Source organism: Pagrus major, chromosome 3, assembly GCF_040436345.1.
Source record: "Pagrus major chromosome 3, Pma_NU_1.0".
Lineage (NCBI taxonomy): Eukaryota > Metazoa > Chordata > Actinopteri > Spariformes > Sparidae > Pagrus > Pagrus major.
The window spans coordinates 12,188,639-12,212,873 of NC_133217.1; the positions used below are offsets into that span (position 1 = coordinate 12,188,639).

The 24,235-nt window shown below is 42.2% G+C and overlaps 1 protein-coding gene and 1 pseudogene across 1 annotated transcript; one reads left to right on the forward strand and one right to left on the reverse strand.

The window, feature by feature from the left end:
* The first annotated feature begins 1,356 nt into the window (after positions 1-1,356).
* Positions 1,357-17,574, forward strand: LOC140993896 (cyclic AMP-responsive element-binding protein 5-like; annotated as a pseudogene).
* Positions 17,575-19,347: 1,773 nt separating this feature from the next.
* tril (TLR4 interactor with leucine-rich repeats) lies at positions 19,348-22,387 on the reverse strand. The gene has a single exon (XM_073463507.1). It carries the CDS (start codon positions 22,385-22,387, stop codon positions 19,883-19,885), a length of 2,505 nt encoding a protein of 834 aa, XP_073319608.1. The 3' UTR covers positions 19,348-19,882.
* Positions 22,388-24,235: the final 1,848 nt, after the last annotated feature.

Here is a 24,235-nt window from a genome sequence, read left to right on the forward strand (position 1 = left end):
GGGCCGAGGCAGGTTCAAACCTGTCAGGAGGAGTAGGCCTATACAGTGCAGCCCTCCCTCCCTCTGCCGCCTCCCACTCTCATTCCTCCTCTCTTCCATTGTGTCCTCCTCCCTCCTTCTCTCTCTGTCTCTCTCTCTCTCTCTCTCTCTCTCTCTCTCACACTGCCACTTGCCCTTTCCATTCCCCTCTCCATCACCTTGATGTCACTCTCCACCCCCCCCACCTCCACCCCGCACACACTTTCCATTTCTTATGGAAGCGTGTACTTTTGCCCTCTCCCTCTCTCTCCCCTCGCTCTCACTCTTTCCCATAACATCAGGACCCACTTTAGCGTCTTCTCAGCGCTTTCCTCTCACGCAAAGTTTCAAAGCGTGTGTGTGTGTGTTTGTGTGTGTGTGTGTACCTGTGAATAAGTGTTCTCATCCTCCTTTATCAATTCTCGATCACTTCCTCCTCTGGGCAGTTGTCGGTGGATGAAAAGTCAAGGAAGGGTCACACTGTTGACCTCTGCGTCCTCTCTACAAGTGTGTGAATCTTGTTTTGGTGACACTCAGCTCAGAGGAATGCCCGAGGTCAGGGAGTTGAAGGCTTCTTCCTTTGCTCTCACTTCAAATTAGTCCTAATTACTCCCCATCACTGGCTTAATATCTCCAGTGAGGATCTGAGTGGGTCAAGCCTGGGTTAGCGCCGCATGTGTGCTCTGTTCTGTGTTTGTGTTGATATTTTTACCTCATGATGACTTTATGTTATGCATGGAAAGCATGCATCCTCTCATCACCCTCGTATTATTAACTGATGCCCAGATGAAAGCCTAATTGTAGCCTGAAACAATCACACTACACTTCGCTACATAACAACGACTAAAAGAGTGATGATCCTGACTCTGTAAGATCTCGATGCCCTTCTGGTGCTGGCATGTTTTCAGTAATGTGTAGTAACCAGTTAGAGAAACGCACAAACAACTTGTATTATAGCACTTGTCCTAATAAAACGACTGCCTGCAGTTGTATAGCGGTGCTGTCAGAAGCCATGACTGCTGCGCTCCCGCTGGCACCAAAGGGATCATTTTCCTCGAGATAACGTTGTGTCTCAGGGTGAAACATCCATCAGCTTTGGCATCTACCTCATTACACACCGCTTCCACAATAAAGACATAATAATAGGATGATAACTGTATCTGAGGGCATTGTCTCTGTGAAAATAAAAATACAGAACAGAGAACTGCTGGCTTCCTGCTGAATGATATCATTGCACAGTAACTGTGACCAAAGAAAGACTTCCCTACATACAGCATGATGAGGCTGCAGGTTAATGTGTTGTTCTTGCTTCTTCTGTGTTGCAGGCTTGTGTATGACATGAATGACAAACAGGACAGGCCTTATGTGTGCGGCGCCCCGGGCTGCTCTCAGGTCAGTTGGATACAATATGTGTGTGTTATATCTCAGGGCTGGGTGATGTGGCCTTAAAATAATATTGCAATATTTTAGGCTATATTGCAATACATAATATAACTTGATACTTTGAAATCTCCTCACAAGCTCTTCATAAGTGCTACGAGTGAGCAACAAAACCAAATATCACAATATTTTTGACCAAATACCTTGATATCAACATTGCAACAATGTTACAGGGGTGACTACTGGTCTTCAACACAATGAGATTTCTTTTAAAGGTGCACTCTGTGGTTTTGGAAAAGTAATTCAAACCCACAAAGATAATATTTACAACATTAATAAGATAATTATACTAACTCAGAAGTATTCATCTGATAAATATACAGTGTGTCTATAACTGAATAATCAAGCTGTCCTCAGAGGAAAATAAGGCCCCTAGAACACTGTTTGAAGCTAGAAGGGTGGCAGGGTCCGCCAAATATAAACAAAGTAAAACAGTATGAAATTGTGTTGTCCTTTCAGGACAGTTTGTTTATTCACTTTACTAAGTCTTGAAAATCAATCAATGAAGATTTTTATTTTCTGATTAAAATTTCTTCCCCAAAACTACGTAGTGCACCTTTAAATAATCAGTAAGGGCAAGAATTAGAATAAGTAGAACAGTCTCTTAAGTTCAGAAAAAGACATTGCTTTACTGTAAAGCAGCCTTTAAAACCAGGAAAAGACAATGCTTATAAAACTGATATTCAGAATCTAAGGCGATATATATTCTCATACCATGATAACAATATAATAGCAATACATTGTTTTGCAGGCAAATAGATGATTATCATTATCAAACTAGATTATAAATCCTGACAGAATAAAAAAAGTATATTGTAAGTGAAATAAAATAATTTAACATAGCAGAAAAGTCATTATGACATGATTATTAACTGTGGAAAGTATAACTGAACAACATGTAGCCTTGGTCTTTTTATACTGGTAGAAAAGAGACTGGATGCAATATATTTCCTGGCTGATAATTATAGGATTCACAAAATTTAACATTTTATTTTTTGATGAAATGCAAGGTGGCATACCCTCAAGACTGATGTGTCATAAAGAATTATAATTGGAATAAAAGTAGAAATAAGAATCTGAAAAAGAAATCCAAAGGATAAAATGAAAAAGATCCAAGGGATGAAATGAAAAGATAAAGAGGTTTAGGGCTGAATCTAATGATTATTTTCATTGTCAATTCATTTTTCAATTACTCTCTCGATTGATTAGTTGTTTGATCCATAAAATGTCAGAAAATAGTCAGAAATGTCGATAAGTGTTTCCCAAAGCCCAAGATGATGTCCTCAACTGTCTTGTTTAGTCCACAACCCAAAGATATTCAGTTTACTGTCAGAAGAGTAAAGAAAATAGAAAATCTTTATATTTAAAAAGCTGGAATCAGAGAATTTTGTCTTTTCTTCTTAAAAAATTACTCAAACCGATTAATCGATTATCAGAATAGTTGCTGATTGAATTGATAGTAAACAACTAATTGATTCACTGATTGATTTTTGCAGCTCCAAAGAGGTTTTTAAAATATCTATACATTGTATACATTACAAACAGTCCCTTTCATTCCTTTTTCACCTGGAGTGATATAATATTCAACAAAAAAAGGTTCTGATTAGGCAACTTTAAGAGGTACCAGCTAATTTAACTAAACATCTCATCCCATGTGTCGTGTTGTACAGCTGCACACATCTCTTCATGTCTTTCTCACTGTCGTTGTGCTGCAGCGCTTCCAGTTAGAGGAGCATCTGATCATCCACAGACACAAGCATGAGATGACCCTCAAGTTCTCTTCCATCAAGGCGGATACGGCTTTCACAGGTGAGGGAGCGCAAATGTAAAGAAAAACAAAAACCTGACAATTCTCACTCTGATTTAACATTAAGCAGAGCATTGTAATGTGATGTTTGTGTACAGTATGTGGTTTCTCCATTCCCCTGGGGATGTTTTACTCTTAATTAGCAGTTTTTGCCCCTTAGCTCACCATAAAATCCCTCCTCTTTCTTTCCCTACTTAGACATGCTATATGTTGCAGTGTGTGTGTGTGTGTGTGTGTGTGTGTGTGTGTGGTGACCTCCTTTCAGGATCAGCGCTTGATGAAAAAATGATGACGCTACGTTATACAGTATGAAATCAGATAAGCTCGATACAGGCTTCCTTCCCTCAGATAGTCTGTGCTGTGAAACAGAGCCGCTCATGTTGCAACATGTACAGTGAGTGTACTCCATCAGATTAGAGCAAACAAACTGGTAAATGTCATCAGTGAAGGCCCACATTGATTTAAAAATACACAACTTAAATATTTTACTCTTTATTTGGATTTTGGGACAGGAGTGCAGTTAGGTGTAGGAGACAATATAGTGGGAGAATTGATGTAAGGAGGACTTTACTACACCATTTAGTGCACCAGGATGTGAATGTAACAGTATATTAGTTTGCTGGATTATCGTAGTATCAGAAGGATAGTCAGTGCAATTCATTACTGAACAGTGGCTTATTGTATGTAAGTATGTACAGTATGTAATGTATGTAAATATAGTACAGTAGGGCCGCAACCAGCCAGAATTTCCACTACCCATTCATGTTTCGATTACTTTCTTGAACAATCGAATAACTGTTTTGTCAGAAAGAGTCATAAATAAATAAAATAAAAAAGGTTACAATCATGAAATACAGAGAAAAGCAGCGAATAATCACATTTGACAAGCTGGAACTAGTGAATCTTTTGCATTTTTGCTTGAAAAATAACAAGAACAATTTAAATTAAACTTGAAAAATAATTCCAAATTTGTCGATCGATAGCCAGTAAATAGATGAATCACTTCCACTTGATTACACAGTAACATAAAAACTGCACCCGGTTTTGTAAATTCCTCATCTTCTTCCACTTCTTTCAAGTGGATAGAAAATGGGTCAACCAGCTCAAAGAGCTGCTAACCCAAAGAGAATCAAATTATCACGGGATTTAGAGGGAGACTTTGTGTCCCATGATGGTATAAATGCTTCTTTGCATCATTTTTGCAATCACAAAAATAAGAATAAGACAAAAAAATGGCTTTCAAAACCCTCAATCTTACCCTTAAGTGCACCGCATGCAACTACAAATTATTAATGCTGTGGTTCTTAACTCCTCTGAGACTTTAAATAAAACAGATTTGCAGCTATTTGAAGGCAAAACAAGCGATCTTGTAGCCAGCTTTGAGACATGTTTTTGCTTCAGTGTCCTAATCCAGTTGTACGTAACAGCTTTATTGTTATAAACGTAAAAGCCTCTATGATGCTAATGAAGGATGCTGGATAACTGCATGATAGTGGCTGAGTATTTTTTTGACAGCACCACCTTAATCCAGACTCGCCATCAGAACAGTTTCACGTGACAGTCTGTAACCATAGCAACAGCTGTGTGTCTGGACGTAAACATCAGCGTGACATCTAACCTCTCCAGACTCTCCCTCTGCGTCTCTCTCTCTGCGTCTCTGTCTCTGCAGCCTGTCACGCCTCCTGCAGGAAATCTCATGTCAAAACAAAGAGCCCGGCTGACCTTTGACCCCTGCATGTTTAGACGGCTCAGAGAGACAGACTGATGTTATCACAGAGAGAGACAGAGAGCACGGCTAAGAGGAGACTCAGCATTACAACTCGGGCGACTTAGAAAGCAAATAAGCCTGTCTGTGCCTTAAACATGTCTTCCCTTCTTGTGTGTGTGTGTATTTGTATGTGATGTTTCCAGACCAGACTCCGACGCCAACCCGATTTTTGCAGAACTGTGAAGAGGTTGGTCTGTTCAAAGAGATAGAGGAGGAGTTTCTTCAAGCACAAGAAGAGGAAAAGAGCAAACAGGTGAATTGAAAATAAAGAAGAATTTCTTTATCTTTTCACCAAAGAAGGATAAAAAGCATAAATCAAGACACAACCCGACACATGCAGTATTGCTGATAGGTGTGTTTTTTCTTCTGAGATCCGTCAGCTTTTTGAGTGACACTTGAATGTGATGGAGATTAATGTAGTCAGACCCAATTAGACGGCTACAGATATCTGACCTGCTGCAAGGAAAGACACACCGGGCGATCACATTCTCCCCTGTAAATTAAACAGCTAGACATCACATGCACACGCAGACACACACACACCTAAACAAATGCATGCATGCATGCACACACACATGAAAATCACCTCAGATCACTGAACACCAGTGATGGAAGAAGTATTCAGATCCGTTACTTCAATAAAAGTACTAAAACAAGTTAATGTTGATTGCACAATGTAATGGATGTAGAATAATGAAACTATCTGCGTTTACATTGGTTCCTTATAAACACTGATATCACTGTACAATTTTGGGGAAAGGACGGTTAACAGGTGATCTATTTCTATAACAGACTAAATTACTGAACAAACTCAAACGATTTGTCCTGTGTTGTTGTTGTTAACTGTGGCAACAGCACAGCCAACAATAATACCACTTGGAAACACTAGGGTTGGAAAAGTTGTCTGTTGCCACTTTAGGTAAAAGTATGTGAATATAATCAGGAAAATATACACATAACAAAGGTACTCAAAGCAGAAAAATGATCTCTGTGATGATTAAACGTTTATATATTATATCATTAGATTATTTTTATGCAGGTATTAATCGCATGTATAAAAAATCAAGTTGATTAATGCCATTAATCGAGTGTTTGCTTTGTAAAAAGTCTGAAAATAATTAAACATTTATCTTGTCAAACAAACAGTCATAACCTAAAAATTATTTAAAATAATTAAAAAGAATTTTTAGATTTGAGAAGCTGGAACCATGAAATGTTTTCACGTGAAAATGACTTAAAATAGTTGCTAGTAAGAATGTTAATGATTAATTAATTAATCTGTGTTAAGAATTTAACTGATTACAAATGAATTAACTGACAGTCAGAGATGGGCACAAACACATAAATGTATGTTGTTACAAATACTTGGTTATCAAATTTATCAAAAATAAAATACAATGCTGGTATGTGAAAATGCATTTAATCAAAACAAAAGTAATTTTTAATTTATGAAACACAAAAATACATTTTATACAAACTGATGCTATCACATTTTAGCCATTTTGTCGCCTCAGTATGGAGGTGCTGTTTATTTTGACTCCCAATGTAGCCTACTCTGGTTATCATCAAACAGAGATCAAGTCAGAGGTTGAAACGTTTTTTCTAATTTAAAATATCCAACATAGTTAATATATTTGTAATGATTAACCAATAATTGATTGTTACAGCAGCCGACTATCAATTAAAGAAATTGCTGAAAATTTGCGTCCCTAGTAGCCAGTACATTTTATAACAAAACATCACAATTTTAAAAACTCTTCATATGTTTTGCGTTTAAAATCTTAATTTCTAATGCAACTAATAACAAAAAGCTATCAGATAAATGTAGTGTAGTGGAGTAAAAAGTATAATATTTCCCCACGAGATGTAGTGGATTAGAAAGTATAAAGTGGTTCGAAAAGAAAGGACTAAAGTTAAGTATCTCAAAATTGGACCTAAGTGTAATACTTGAGTAAATGTACTTAGTTACATCCCACACTGACTGACAGCAGTGTTAAGTGCTCCCAGCTGATTGTCCACCCACTTCTCCCCCTCAGACGCTTTCTCATAATGGGCCATCCTGTATGAACCAGCTCAAACCCCAGCTTCAGCTCCAGCACCCACACCCCCAGCCACCGCTGCACCATCCTCAGACCCATCCGCTGCAGCATCCCCAGTCTCATGGCACCATGATGGCCTCCAGCTGCAGCCTGGCTGCCCAGCAAGCTCTGTCCTCCTCCCAGTCTGGTTCAGTCATCACACAGGCTCCTTCCATGCTCACACACTCAGGGTGAGTACAGTCATGGCTGCATATAAACTCACCAAAAGCCATCTGAATGTATACAGTGATACTTATTCTCTTCATCGCACACGCACACAAATTTCCTTTTAATGTTGTCTTCTCTCACTCTGTCTTCCTCTCCTCTACCCTGTCTCGCCCATCCGGTTTCGGAGGTATTATAACTCATTCTGTCTCGCACAGACTGGCATTTCCCCCTGCATAATTTATCACTGCACTAATGAACTGAGAGAAAGCAGGAGGAAAAATCTAACTTCAATTTGCTGAGAGAACAAAGTCGTTGCAAAAGAGATGCACAACACCCACTCAAACCCACTGACACTACCCTCCCTGCCACCCAAACACTGCCTCTGTTATGTCTGTTAGGACCCAGAACCAGACTGGAGTCTCTCAGCAGCCCGTGCAGCTTCCACGGCTCCCTGGTTATCAGCCAGTTAGATTAGAGGAGTTCCTGTCTTTCATCTGACCAACAGCTGCTCTTTCTCTTCCTGACATTTCAGCTTCGGATTTGGGTTTATGTCCTTTAGATAAACTGTGGGTGTAATGAAAGATTTCACACCAGTTGTACTTGCAGCTTTCTGTTTGTTGACAATTTTTTTTTCTATTTTAGTCATGTCGAATTTAAATGTATTCAATTATTCACTAATCAAAATTCCACATGACTTTAGGCAATGAAAATAGTAGCACTGTTAACGATAATACGAGCAGGTTTTTAAACTGTAAGAATAAACACTTTGTAGAAGTGTAGAACACTTTTGCAACATTTATATATTTCACAGTTTTTGTCCGAAATGTGCAAATTTTCCAACTGGAAATATCTGAAATTTTAAGCAAGATCACCAATGGCAGCATGTCTGTGACTGGATTATGATAGTTAATGATAGATATGATATGATTATTTTTTTAAGCAACTGTATACTACTTACCCTGTATGGATATACTAGTGAGTTAAGTATGTGTTTGAAGTTTGAAGTTGCTAGTCGACTATGAATGTTGGACTACTTGTGCAGAAAGAAATCAATTTTGTATAAAAATAAACAATTTATTCATGCTTATCATTAGGGTTGTTTATACCGATACTGATTCTAGTATTTTAGGCCTTATCGGCAGCATTTCCAGTACTGGTATATATATACGCACAAATTAACACATCAACTTCTTCTATTTTCCTCTGCCTTTTCAGCTTCTATCGCCAAATTGTTGAACTTTTTTCAGTATTATAACTGTTTGAAGCATTTCATCTGCAAATTTTTGTTTGTTTTTCTTTATTATTTTGTGTACTATTTTATGCCTTTATTGGAGAGTAGACAGTAGAGACAGACAGGAAATAAGGCGAGGTAGGGATAAACATCCAGAAAAAGGTCTCAAACCAGTGGACAAAGTTCCTTAACACCCCAGGTCACCAGTACACCTCACATATATATTTTGTATAACCATTCTCTCATTCCCAGTCTTAAAAAATTAAAGCCTTCTTACCATCCATCAACAGACCTATAACTGACTTATGATCGCAACACATATTGAAGCCAAACAAAGCATCTATCAAATCTCTGATGTTGTTTAGATGACTCAAGGTACAAATAAGTTCAGTGACATAATAGGCTCCGAACATCTGTCCAGGACCTGATAGGACATGACGGGTCAGAGGAGAGAGAGCTGACAGTCAGTTATGGTACAGTAAATCAGCGCCAGCTGAATCCAGACAGCATGTTGGTCAGTGAAACCAGCTAAGTGTTGCTACATGAACAACATGGATCGAGTGTCTGACTGTTTCCCCTCATGTTTATCACCGATTTCCATAGCGACCTGGTCTCTGAGTGTCTGGCTGTGGGCCCAGCAGAACTTGTTGTGGTTACGTTAGGAAATGCTGTTTTGGTTTGCCTGTACTTTGTTGTCTGTACTTTGTTGGGCCGCATACCCCAGATTCAGTGATGACATCATTGCCGATGACCTCAGCATGGTCACGGAGGCCCACGCTGTCCGATTGGACGAGAGCCAGAGCGGTTAGGTCAGCACATGGCACCCCGGGTCTCCACGTCCCCCGCTGTGATCCCTGAGCTTCTCTGCTGCCTCTCAGTCTGTCGCCTTTTCCTCAAAATTTATGTTTATTTTTTCTTTTGTCACCTCATCATAGTTTCCATTGTCATTGCTTCACCTCACACCTCTGTTTATGCCTTTTTGGTCACATACAATAACATTTTTATTTATCTATTTTTAATTCAGTTGGTTCTTTTGTCCAGATTTGAAGTGTTTGTCGACCCACATTATAAAACAGCATTTTTTCTCACTTGCTTCTAGTGGTTTGTAGCTTTGGTTTTATGTGCCCACATTTCACACATCCTCCACCCAGTGTTGCCAGATTTGACTGACACCAAACAGCCCAAAAAGAACCTCAAACCTTTCTTCTCCTTTTTTTTCTCCAGTGGTGTGTAATGCAATTTTTTTAATAACAGGCACACACATATACACACACAGCTTGGTTTGCGTACAAGGTGCAAAATGAACTTTTTCATCCAGTGATCTTTAAATTGTCTTTGCTGTTTGTTTTGCCTTTTGTTTGTTCCTTTATGTGAAAATTGTATGCTGCTGTCTTGACCGGGAGATTTTGAATCTCAATGGGAACATTCATGAAAAAAAAAAAAAAAAAAGGTTAAATAAATGAATAAAATATCAGCCACTTGCAGCCAGCATTTGGCTGGTGGATGGTGCAATTTATTTGCCCTAGTCGCAAAAATACCTACATCTAGACAACATTAATCACTTCACCTCACCTTAACCTTAAATTTTATGGCGTAATAGGAAGGTGATAAGAAAAATGAAGCATTCGGTTTCTTAAGACAGGCCTCCGGTATTCAGTTCTCATAGTATAAATTCAGACAAACCAAAACCACCACAGGTACAATAGTTAAAAATAATATATTTTGTCACATTAATCAGATAGAACAGATTTATCTGAATGAAAAATAATTTGAATGGGAAAGAAAATAATCCAGATTCAAGCACACCAAAATGATACACAAAAGTACTTCTTACTCAACCAATCAAATAAAAAGAAGTCCATTTGGGAGGTAAACCACCAAACCTGGCAACACGGCCTTCACCTCAGAACAACAGGTGAAAAGAACATTGAGTTGGAAACGACTCTTTCTAAAAACAATGTCCCTGTTATTCTGGATTATCCAAAGAACCATAGTTTTCATAGGGAATATTTTTGTTAGACAGAACTGTTCACATTGAGATTTGTGGATTATCATAGGACATAGTTTCTGAAAATACACAAAGCTTACATTGTTTTTCATGCTTTGAGCACCCGAAACAAAGAATTCTGCGGCAGAAATCTCCAAGACACGTAACCTCTTAGGGTAACTCAGAAAATGCAGGGGGTGTTCTGCAAATTTTGGGCAAATTTAAAGTGACAGATCAAGTCAGTTATCCCTCTTCTTTCACCTGTTTGACTTAAGTCATCTGTTTATCCATCCCTGGTTTCCACATTGACCTTTTTTAACCATGTCCATCTATCTCAGTCTCACCTCGATCTGCCATTAAGACCCAGCTATAAATGTTGCAACTTGCACCTCTCTCTGAACCCGGATTAGTGAAACTGTAGCTGTGGATAGCTCTCTGGCATGACTCGCCCCTCTCTCTCTCTTTGTGGCTGACCACAGGCCGGTTCCCGGGCCGCTGTCCTCCCTCCTCCACATGAGGAACAGACACAGACAACCGCTGCCGGCCTCCTTACCTGGCACCCTGCCAGACCCCGCCATGCAAGGGGCATCTGCTCAGCACATGCCCGTAAGTATGGGAGACCGGTTCCTCACTCACATACAGACACACGTGGACTATGATTTATAGATGCAGGTATAGTGGCCGAAAGTGGTCAAGATCTGTGAGTTAGAAATATTCATGGCTGACAGAAGAATTCACTTCACTCTTGTGAATGAATTAATGAAAAGTGTCAAACTCCAAATGGATGTGACCTTGTGTGGAGCTCTTTATACCGGAGGTGAAGCTTTTTCTTGTTATGGTTGAAAGGTTATTTTTGTGTCAATTTTCTCCCCTCCTTCAGATAGAGAAGCAGATGTCGTGTGTAATGGGTATACCAGGTCCTGTACACAACCCTTCCTGTTCCTCGCCTCAGGTACGGAGCAGTCAGTTCGAACCACTGATAGTTTCTTCCTCTGTCTTTGGATTATTCCGTTCTCCTCTGGGAATAACAATACGCCTTGCCAAAGACTGTGTACACATACACTGCAGCTTTGTGAAAACTGATACCAATGCTACTGTTTTTAAACTAGAGCTGAGTCTTAAAGGGAAAGTTTAAAAATACAAATTGCATATTTTTCCTCTTAACCGTACTGCTATTCATTCGTCTAGATTGTTTTGGTGCAAGTTGCAGAGTTATGGAGATATCAGCTGTTGAGATGTCTGTCTTCTCTCAAATATGACGGAACTAGATGGTACTCGACTTGTGGTGCTCAAAGCGGCAAAAATGTATTTTACTCAACAGCAACGCTCTTTCCAGAAGTCATGACCCAGTAACTTGAGATAATCTACAGACCATGTTGTGAGCTGTTTGAAGGAGGAACTATTTTCTTTCTGTATCACCACGCAGAAGGAAGCGTTAATCTACTCGTGGATGAGAGGCTAGCTAACAAAGCTAAAAAAGAGCTGGCTGACGTTACAGCTCAGCCAAGTGTTTATTAATGTTTACAGTCTGCAGGAGTTCAAGCATTTCATCCACGAGTAGATGCACGCTTCCTTCTGTGCGGTGATATGGTGAAGTATGGTGAGCACCAAAAGCCACGTGCCATCTAGCTCCATTATACACATTATAATCAGAGAGGGAAGACATTTTACGGCAGGTATCTCTAAAACTCGGTAACTCACCCCAAAACATTTTAGATGGATAAAGAGCACTACAGGTAGGAGGAAAAATATGAATTTTTGATTTTTGGGGTGAGCTGTCCCTTTAAAGAAATAGTTTAACATTTTGGGAAATGAACTTACCTGCTTTTTGGCTGAGATGTAGGTCATATTTGTACTGTAAACTTGAAGCTACCAGTAGAAGCTTAGCATAAAGACTGGAAACAAGGGGGAACAGCTAGCCAAAGGTGACAAAACCCGCCTACCAGCACCTTTAAAGCTCACAGATTTACATGTTATACTTAATTTGTTAAATTTGTTCAAAAGCAAAGTGTGAAAACGATGATTTGCAGTTTCACTAGGGATTACGTGCCAGATTATTTCTTGGATAGGAGCAGTAACTTTCTGGTGGCAGCTGACAACCACTCATGCAGGCAGACTTTGTTAACTTTAGAGCCAGGCTAGCTGTTTCCCACTGTCTTTAGGCTAAGCTAAGCTAACCATCTGCTGGCTGTAGCTTCACGTTTGCATTACATGTAACATACCAGCATGAGAGAGACTTCTTATCCAACTCTGCGCCAGAAAGCAAATAAGTGCATTTCCAAAAAAAAGTTGAACTTTCCCTTTAACGTTTTATGATTACACTATTGTTATCTCTTCTCTTAAATGAAATCCACAAACCACACTCTGCCTCTGGCTTATTCCCTTCTAATCAGGATGGACAGGAAACAGAGTGTAACTTTACACTTCAGCACACATGAACTCACACACACACACGCATACACTGCCACAGGAAGTCACAATGTACACGTTCTTTCTGGCTTTCTTGGTTGTTTTATTTTCCTTGTGTCAACATGCTCTCAATCTCTCCCCTTGTAAATTTTACATTTCCTCTTTCTAGGGGCATGTCGTATGAATTGTTAAATATATGTGTGCTATCAAAAGCAACTTCAAAGTGAAAACTGTGAAATTGCCCTGCGTCCACACGCAAACACACACACACACACACACACACACACACACACACACACACACACACACACACTCACAGGTTATGACTTCATGTGCAGAGCTTGTATATAGAGTGACGAATGAAAAGTGGTTTCGGGTTTCAGAGCCTCGCAGGTTCAAATCTGAAACTCTCTCACACCCGCACACACATACACTTCTTTTTCTCCAGACCAATTTTATTTTATTCTATTGTCATTTACTCTCATCAGCTGTTGTGTTTTGCATTTCCAAGGTGTGAAAGACAACTCCACTGTCAGTGTATTAACATCCCTCCGTTGTACCGTAACTCCACACTCAGCTCTAGTGGAAAAGTAAACGTTTGACAGTGGCTCAGTGTTTCATGTACAGTTTCGTGTCTTCATTCACTGATCCCTCCAGACAGAAATATCAACGTGGTGTGTCATCCAGTCCGAGGCGATCCATGATGTAATCACAGGCCCCAGTGTCAGGGTGTTTCTATGTAGTAAACAGAGCTGAAATACTCGTGTCCCGTCCTGTTCAGTGTGTGTGGAGCTGTGCGTGTTTGACTGGCAGCCTGGCTGGCTGGTAAAGCTGGCGCAGACAGCTCGGTGACCTCATCCTTGGCACCCGCTAAATGTACTCCCTTTTTTTCGGCGCTGAATGGTTGAAGGGGGGAGAGAAAAAATCTGCTTCTTCTCTTAAAGAAATATTGTGTAACAGGGAACAGATAGCAATATTGCCAGGCAGGGAGGTGGGGGTGATGTCATGCTCTAAACATGACCTCTCCCTCTCCTCTGCTGAGCGTAGGAGAAAGGTGAGATGAGGTTTAATTTAGCTTGTACAGTCTGTTTAGTCAGATGATACACAGGAATGATAAAGTGTGAAGGTATCAGGCTGCAGACAGCAGCATTTATTGGAACACGTTATCCCTCTTATCTGCAGTTGTCTTTATGGTTGTGGATCATTAGGACAAATGGTGGTGATGGGCAGAGTGTTGGATTGTGTCTGAGAGCAGTTATCAGTTTAATTTTGACACATTTGGTTACATAGACGTATAAGATACTGTGGGAAGTGGCTATTTAAGTTGTTTGACCTGGAGTGGCCTGTAGGTTCAGAGCTTATTTGCTCTTACTAATTCAGCTGGTATCGGGGGTCAAACCCGCTCATTTATGGTTAATGTGGAGCTCCTCATATACAGTGTTTAGTTTTAATATATCAACTCAAACATGGTTTAATAGCTCTGTGAAGAACATAGTGACAGTGAGAGGGAGGATCTAAATGAAATACGTGTATGTAAAATACAAAAATATATTATGATATATTATAATATATTATGTTTTATAAGACATTTCTGGAAACAGGGTTTTGTGTTCTCTCAGTTTTCTCCAATAAATAGGGGAATAACTTGAAATAAGTTATATATTACGGTCCTGAATTTTACAACTTATACTTAAAATAGTAAATCTGGCCTGAAAGGTGCTGTTTGGTAGAGGTACTGACTTGACTAGGAGCTCAGGACAGTAGGAGAGTGTTGGTGTTTACACCATGAGCACAGAAGCCTTGGACAACTGGGGCTAGCTGGTTAGCATATTAACATAGGTGTCTGCACTGGTGTTTCTTCACTTTCTGGTGATAATCTTTTTTTTTTTTTAATATGTTTTGAAGTAAAAAATGTTCATATTGCTCCTCATGTTCAAACTTTAAAGAAAGAACTTCTAAAAGGACTTGAGAAAATAGACATGAGTTAGCTTTTTTCTCAGTTTAGCCAGAAATTCTGTGAATGAAGATATAATATATAACATTTCAGCATTTAAATGTACTAGACCTTGTTATATTTTCTTGAGTTCTATTCATATGGTCATTTTACTCAGGGTAACAGAGTGTTTTGTTTGGTTGCTCTCACTGTTTCTGTGGAAACTCCAGATGATGCATCAGAGATAGTGAGGTAGGGAGTGAACGTGACTAAGCACAACGTGAATACGACTATAAAACATTACCTAATAATTTCTACCTGAGTCATGTCAGATAATTATTATTATTTATTTTTTTTGTGGTTGTTTAACAATGAAGAAAGTACATACCGTGTGTTTAGTAGGTAGCAGTAGCAGAAAACTGTGAAAATAATCAGAATCTAACAACAAATAACAATAATAAACAGTAATAATAATTTAATAATGAAAAAATCCAGTAATGTGTAGCATTTAAATTTGAACCTCCCATGAATAACAGTAAAGACATTACTTGCAAAAACATGCTCCTATTTAGTGTAAGTGGGGACTTTCTTAGGCCTGCATATCTCAGCATGCACTCAGCATGATTTGAAAGATGGATGCAATCACTCAGCTTCCTATGTCCTCTTATACAAGGTCCTTGTCATATCTGAGAGTTGAGTTCTGTTGTCTGTAACATTCCTAGAGGCTCCATCGTTCTTAAAGAAATGACAAGTAAAACTCACTGTCTCTGAGTCCAGCACTGAACGTAGTATTTAATGTGTTATGTTTTATGTCATAACTTAATATATATTTTTGATCTCTTCATCTCAACTCAGCGGTCCAAACAGACACTGAGCCATCACCATTTCCAACAGAACCACCCAGGAATGGTTGCCATCAACAACCCCGCGACGGCAGTGGGTCACATGATGGAGATGATGTTGCAGCGTCATCAGGCACCTCCGCTGCAACACCATCCTCATCCTCCTCATCACCATCATTCACAGCTTCCAGCTCCACCCCTCACCTACAACCAACAGCGATGCCATGCTCCACCTCCACCTCCGCAGCATCCGGGAAGCGCCCACAGCCACCAGCTTCACCAGTCAGGGAATGTGAATGTACCGGCTCACCAATCACCGCCTCCGCACTTGCACCAGGGCTCGCCTCCTGCACCGCCCCTGTCAGTGCCACCACAGGTGCGATACTTTATACTTACTGAACAACTCGGTAATGTCAAAAGCTACAAGTGATCTGATTTTTCATATTTTACTTTTTAAATGTTTGTTTTTTGTTTGCAGTTATCCCCTGTTGCACAGCAGATGCAGCCCTCCCACTCCCAGCATGCACTTCAGGCAGGTGGTAGCTGCAGCGGTCCAGGAGGAGGACGACGCAGAAGGACGACAGAGCATGACCCCGACGAGCGCAGGCAAAAGTTTCTGGAACGTAACCGGGCTGCAGCCACACGCTGCCGACAGAAAAGGAAAATATGGGTGTCATCGCTGGAGAAGAAAGCCGAAGAGCTGACGCACACGAACCTGCAGCTACAGGTGGGACGCGCTCTGACAAGCACACACACTCACAGACACACTCCACACCTCTTAAGAGGATACTAAGTGTTTCTGTGTCTTTCCAGAACGAGGTGACGTCGTTGAGGTCGGAGGTGGGTCAACTGAAGCAGATTCTGCTCACCCACAAGGACTGTCCTGTCACCGCCCGGCAGAGAGAGGCACAGGGGTACCCCAGTGAGTAAAACCCCTCTACCCTGCACCCTCTCTCTAGAAATCTCACCAGCTTTTCCAGACGCCAGACACCAATCATCTCCATCCACCACTGAGGGTATATTCAGATACCTTGTATGTGCACATAAGGGAATACGCCATGGTTACATTTTTGTCTCGTTACGACAAACCACCTCTCAGCACACACAGGGACCTTAAACTGTTTCATTCTAAACAGCACTTAAAGAGTAAAAACTCTGCTTTTAACCCCACTGTCTCCACATGTTGGTACATGCACTTTTATTCCTATGGAGAGCCAATCAGGGGAAAGCACTGCACTCTTAACTCTCCACTTAAAGGAATCTATTTTTCTTTGTCATTTTTCATACTCATTTAATGAACCGGACCTTGATGGTGTTTGAAATACTGGAGTGCAATTAAAAATTCTGGCACTGGCTGTTTTGCCTTGCATGAAGCTAGCTTGCAACAAAATGCAGACCATGCCCATCTTGCACTCCGGCAGGCTAAAGCTAACCTTCAACAATAACTGAACCTGTATGTGACTTAAAATGATTGAGAGAAACTGCACCTTGTGGCTTAAATGGAAGCAGCCATTATGTTTAAACCAAGTGTTGAGCTTCAGAGAACAAAGATGGATGCAATATTGGCATGTGTGCTATTTTCTATTGTTGTCTTTTTACCTGTATTTGTTAAAATAAAAGAGATATTTTCCTGTAATCTGAGCTGTAGTGGGCTTTTCATTCATCTGCACGCTCACAAACCGCACTCACAAAAAACGGACGATCCACACAGGGATCAGGGACTTTGATTGACAGCTGTCTCTGTGTCCAGCTGCAGGGATGAGCCCTGGAGGAAGTCCTACCCCTGTAGGTCCGGGTCTCATCTGCAGGCCATCCAACACAACAGCATCTCAACCTCCTCGACAGCCGGAGGCGACACAGGGCACGACCCCCAGCCTGGACGCTAACCGTATAGAGGAGGGAGAGGGGACTGGATGGCTGAATACTACCAGACTGAATTAACTTTCTGCCGTAACATCACTAAAGTCTCACTCAGCTGTGGATCTTTGCATTGTAGATGAAATACTGAACTGGATTAGGTGACTTTATAAATCCATGTGAACACTGAGGTATTTTTCGATCTTCTTTTCTGGTTCAAGAGGAGACCAGAACCACATACTGATACATTTCCATAATAGGTGCAGAAAATGAGCTTATCTGAAAGCCTTGTTAAAAACTGTGATGGTTACATGGCAACTGGATCCTGTGTTTATTCAGAAAATGTCTAACCATTGCCTGCTGCCCACTGACTATGCACATAAACAGTCATAACACATTGTTTCGGTATTTTTGCTCTTATATCTTGCACTAATTTTGACAAAGCCTATATATATATTAGTTTTATATTTCTAACCGGGCATCTGCGAGTGCACACCTTATGCCTTCTCTTCGATGCAGAAGCAGCTCATCAAAACTATGTATTTTTCTACAAATAATTAATACTAGGAAGACAAAAAAATGTTGTTCAAATCAAGCCCATGTCTGTCTCTGAAAGCCATTTAAAAACGTGATTGTACAGTATTTCCTTTCAGGCACTTTTTTCTAACTGCCCTAAGACAGTATATACATATAGAAACTGCACCTCTTGTCTCAATCCCTGTGGGTTAATAAAAGAAAAGATTATTCTGGTATTTCCTTGTGTTTCTTAATTGTTGTTTGTAAGCCTCTGGCTGTAACCAATAGGATTATAGTTATCAGTCAGTTTCTGTACATACAGTATGGTCTAGTCTGCCATCTAGTGACTGGTTTGGTGAGTGGCTGTTGACCATAATGACTGGAGTGGTCAGCAAAGTACATCATAGCTTGTTTATATTTCGCTACTATGAAAGGAAAAGTATTTGCAAAAATCCTTAATATAATACACAACAAAACATTTACAGCCTTTTTGTTGTGTATTACATACAGTATATAATTTAATCTAATTAAATATATAATTCATCTGTATTTACCATCAGTAAACGCAAGTTACCCAAAGTTACCCAACTTTGACAAATTCTTCAATGCAGAATGTTTTTTTATGTCAAAAGCTTTCTATTCTGACATCTCGACTGGTGACATGAAAATAGTTCACGTGCATGAAAGTGTGTGTGTCAGTGTGTGTTTGTGTCTATGATTTGGACTTGGTGTTGGAGGCACTCCACCCTGTCTACTCAAACAAAGGAACTGCTTAACCATTGCCAGACCTCATCTTGACACGCATGCAAAAGCATGGGTGCTCATGCACACTTCTCTAACATAAGTATTTTTATTGTCTTCCTCACCCTCACGCACTGTTTAGATCTCCCTTTAACACACTTCATACCATTAATCACTCCTCATTTTAAAGTGCAAGAAAAATATTATGTTAAAGCTAATATTACCAGTGACCCCTTTTGATATAAAGTATCCTAAAACATGTATAGTACCACTCGCTCACATGATAATATTGCTGTCCATCCTGACCTGTCTCGCCTGCTTAGCTGAGGCGTATGAGGATTTCGTCATCATTACCCCCATCTCTAGAAATATAATTCTCTTGTGCTTTACGTAATCAGTTGCTCATGTAAAATATATATAAAAGCCACCAAAATAGATCATCCAGAAGACGAATCAATCACATTGTTGGGGATTTTACTTCTTCATGTAATACAAAATCATATGTAAAAGTATAAAACGTGATAGATGTGATACAAAACAAGTGTCTTTTTTTTCCTGCCAACCAGCAGCCATCATTACACGCTGTACAAATATGAGACAATATGATGTCTATGAACTCAATATTAGCACCATAGTTGAAATCAGTGATCAATTATTCATGCGTACACACTGAACAATCGCAACAAATCAAGAAAACACAAGCGCAGGTGCAAGGAAATGAAAGCGGAAAGGCGCAAAGCAGGAAGAGGAAGTCAGAGGGATTGGACTTCCTCTGGTGTCTGAGAAGGCACTGATGAGCTCAGCTGTTCTTTTGTCACGTTTAAAAGTTTTCTTGTGGTCAAGTGAAAAGAGGAAACGCAAAGTGGTGGGATTGTTGGCTTGGTTTGTTCACAGCCACACAAACCCATGTTTCCAAAGGTGGGGAAGACGGTTCTGGAGAAAGATAGTTGATTGTTGAGTCGCACTGTACTGTCTGTATTTGACAAACTTGGGATGAGATGCAACAATCAACTATCTTTCTCCAAAACTGCCTCCCTTCCTTTAAGAGAGAGGACAACCTGTTGTACAGTCCCAAGTTTTTAAGGCTCTAGTCAGAGAATCTCTGCATGTCACTGTCTCTGCGAACACTGTTGCTGTCCAGAAAGCGGTCACAAGGGAACTCGATGAGGTTCCCCTCCTCCAGGGGTGCAAGCCGCGCCGGACGGCTGCTTTGGTAGCTGGTGAAGTCAGCGGACACCGAAGCCGTCGTCATGGTCGGACGAAATGGTCGTCTGGTGGAGTACATGTGCCTCACGTGCACCGCCGACTTCCTCTTCTGCAACCTCCTCTTCAGGCTCCGGCCCAGCCAGACGCTGCCAATGACGAGCAGCAGCACGGCGTTCCCAGCCAGCGTTGCCACCGTCACCAGCTGGAGGTCGGAGGTCAGCACACCTCCTCGGTTGAACCCCCCAGGGAGAGTGACCAGCCCTGCGCAGTGGTCACGGGGTGCGACTTGACACACGGATCCTCCGACTACTCCTTCCACACAAACCATGTAGGTCACGTCTGAGCTGAGTTCTCTGAGGGTTATGGAGCGAGCTGTGCCACGAGTGTACACGTAGCGGGGGAAACGATCTTGGGTGCCGAACCGGTCGAACAGAATCCGGTAGTGGACTTCATCGAGGCCTGGCCCAGGTCCTGGTGCGTAGCTGTGATGATCCCTGGTGGTCCAGCAGACGGTGACAGTACTCGATGTCACATGATCCACTGAAACATTAGTGATGAAATGGCGGTTGAACACACAAGGATCTGTGATTACAGGTAGAGCCTCGTCCTGATCTGACCTCAGGAGATCAAATCTTGCTCCGGACTGGACTGGAGAGATGGTGGTGGTGGTGGTGGTGGGCCCGGTGTTTGGATCTGTGGTGTTTCTCTCCTGGATTCCAGCATGACTTGGTGAAGAAGTAGATGGTGGATCAGCTCTGGAAGTGACATTTGACCTTTGTCTGCCTTTGGCACGTTTCCTAGTTGCCTCTGTAGCAGGTCGTGACCTTGGGCTGAGAGACTCTTTCTTCGGTTTCTTCCTTTCCAGTGCTGCCACCTCCACACCCCCTTGGTCTCCCTGGATTCTCACCTCCTCCTGTCCCTCTCTTTTCGTTTTCTCACCCTCTTTCCTCATTATCACCCCGTCCCTGTCTCCCTGTAACAACTCTGTCTCTTCCACCTGGCCTTCTTCACCTCTCTCCTCACCTCTTGCCTCCTCCCCCTTGACCTTTACCAACACACCCCCTCCCCGGCTCTCCTCAGGCCCAGCTTGGCTCCTGCACAAGTGGGTCAAGTTCCCGAGGGGCTGCAGCTGGGAAGTATTCACATAGTCCAGATATTTCCCTCTCAGAGTTGCCGGGTGATGACATTGCACAAAAACAGTCAACAACTTGCCCTGAGAGTGCGCAGCAGTCATCCATCTCTTCAGCTCCTCCAGACGACAGTCGCACGTCCAGTTGTTGCCATGGAGATCCAGGTCGTAAAGCGCGTTGTTGAGTCCAAAAATGTCTCCTGACAGGCTGGTGAGCATGTTGTTCTTCAGCTTCAGCACCTTTAAATGCTTAAGCTGCGAAAAAGCAGAAGGGTCCACTTGGGAAATCCGGTTGCGACTGAAGTCCAGCTCCTCGACGCGCTCCAGGGAGTCGAGGAGACCGGCGGGGATTTCCTCCAGCTCGTTGCCGTCAATCAGAAGCTCCCTGAGGCTCGACAGCCCCCTCAGAGCCTCGCTGTCCAGGCGAGAGATCCTGTTGTTGCTGAGGGACAGCGTGGACAGCTTTTTCAGATTTTGGAAGACGTGGTTCCCGACGTGCTGGATCTCGTTTTCGGACAGCAGCAGGGTTGTCAGAGCTCTGAGCTGGGAGAAGGTGAGGGCGCTGCGCACGGCCGCCTGCTTGTTGTGCGCCAGGTTTAGAAAGCGCAGGTTGGTGAGTTTGGAGAAAGCGTTTCTGTGGATGTGGTGCAGCTTGTTGTATTCCAGGTGGAGATAATGTAGGCTGGTCAAGCTTTTAAAAACGGAGTCCTGCAGGACTTCTAGTGAGTTGCCGTCCAGACGCAGTTTCACCAGATTATCCAAATTGGCGAACAGTTCTGGAGTGATTTTCTTCATGTCATTATTATTCCCATAGAGGATAGTTAACTTCTTCAGGGGTTGTAACGTCCCGGCGGGTATATTTGATAAAAGATTATGCCCCAGGTACAGCTCCTCCAACTTGGAGAGCTTCTCAAACGCTTTAGGCTGAATGGTTTGGATTTGATTGTACTGTAAATTCAACCTCACCAGGTTACTGTACCGTGTGAAGTCGAAGGCAGAGATGTTTCCGATGAAGTTCCCCCCGAGGCTGAAGATGAGCGCCTCCTCGGAGACACGCGCGGCGGGTTTGGGCACGGCGCGCAGCCCGCGGTTGGTGCACATGAGGTGCTGCGGGTGCTGACAGTCACAGCGGTCGGGACAAAAGCTTGTCACTTGTGAGGATGAGGAGGAGGAGGAGGAGGAGGAGGAGGAGGAGATAAATCCATTGAGCGCCAGGAGGAAAAAGCAGATCCCCGTCGGGAAATTGCCGCTATCCATTCCGACAGCGCAGGCTGGCACATTCGCTTTGCGTGGCTCAGGCGCAGTCGCCCTTCTCCTCTCTCATGCTGGAGATCGACTCGTCCATAATCCACTTGTTGCTCTGAAAAGTGGCGCACACATCAGGCACACGGCTCCATCACTCAGCAGCATCATCCACACAGCGACTTAATCTGTGCAGCGCGCTCTGGTGCTGTCTGAGGAAACGCTCACCTCCCAGTAAAGCCTCCATCCCCCCAAGTGGTCATCTGCTGCGAATTACAGACTGCTCACACACACACACACACACACACACACACACACACACACACACACACACACACACACTGAAATAGTCCCTCCCACGCAACTCTGCGACCCTGCCAAAAACAGATGTGCACAAGCCTTGACGCACGAGTCCCAGAACTTTGCGCGTTCACGCAGGTAATCAAACACACACACACACACACACACACACACGATACTCTACAGTGAGAGAGAGAGAGAGAGCGACACAGAGGGAGGGAGAGAGAGGTTGAGAAACCCTTTGACCGAGTTTTCTGCGCGCCCCCGCAGCCACCGGGGGTCTGAGATCTGGATCGGATCCCTGGTATGGACAAAGCAGACAGGAAGATCTCCTTCCCACGGAAGCCCAAGAGAAACCCGAAGAGTTGGATTCCCTCGCAGCAGGGAGCACACAGAGCCAAGCAGAGTCACTCATAAAACGAGCTCAGCAAAAATGTTTAAAATTCATATTGTCATTGGTTTTGTTAAGATGTGGGGTGGGAATCACGAAACAGCTGCTGCAGCCTGGTGAACAGTGATGTGGGACATCAGATCTGAGCGCTGAATACATACAAGTAACTCTAAGCTACAATCAACACACCAGTCCGCTCTCTCTCTCTCTCTGTACAGTAGGATCACCATCATCACGCAGCCTAAACTGCAGTTTACCAGCCTCTCATTAACGCGCCCCGCGCTGCTGCATGGGGCCACGAGGAGCACAGATGGTTCACATTTGCAGATGAGGAATTCGGGTCGTGAAGCGTGTGTTAAGACCGACGAGGAGAGAGGTGCCAAATCTTAGTTAAAGATCTCCAACTTGAAAGCGGGGGAATAAATGCAGCGGTGAATGGAGCGTGTTGTACAGAGCTGTGCGGCAGAGAGAGGGGATGGTTATCTGCAGTGCGCACGGAGGTTTGTGTTCCAGTCTGGTTTGAAAAGCAAAAATGCCACGTTACTGCCAAGACATCTGCACATTTATGGCACATGAGGCAGAGCGATTGCTGACATACACACTGTCTGATCTATAGATCAGAACCTTTACTGACTGCAGCCCTGTTAGATGAGCTCAAGCAGTCACACAGAGCAGTGAGCGACATTTCAACTATTTTGCAGTAGGTCAGCTACATTTTCATGTGATGCAATGAGTGAAATTATAGCCTACTTTTTTTCTTTGTTGCTATTTTGGTGAAGAAATTATTTTTTATTTCTAATTCAGCATTGCTTCTCTACTATAACCTAATTGAACCCTTTGTCCTTCAACCTGACCGCTGTCTATCAATGCCCAGGCAATCCATTCATCACTTGAATATATTAGGTGCCATTTACTCATAAGTGCTAGTTATTATTGCTGTTAATTGACAATGTTCATGCTAATTGAGAAGTTACCTGGCTGCTGCAATATTCCCACCTGGACTCAACTACACTCTGACATTTCTTGCCCTCTGTCTCCAAGAGAACAGGTGGTATTTAGATGTTTTTGGTTTATGTATGACCTGCACAAGTGGGTCATTTTTGCATGAACTGAGTGTAAATCTTAGATTGCACGTGACGTTTGCATGCACATTGTTAACTTCAGTTCACACA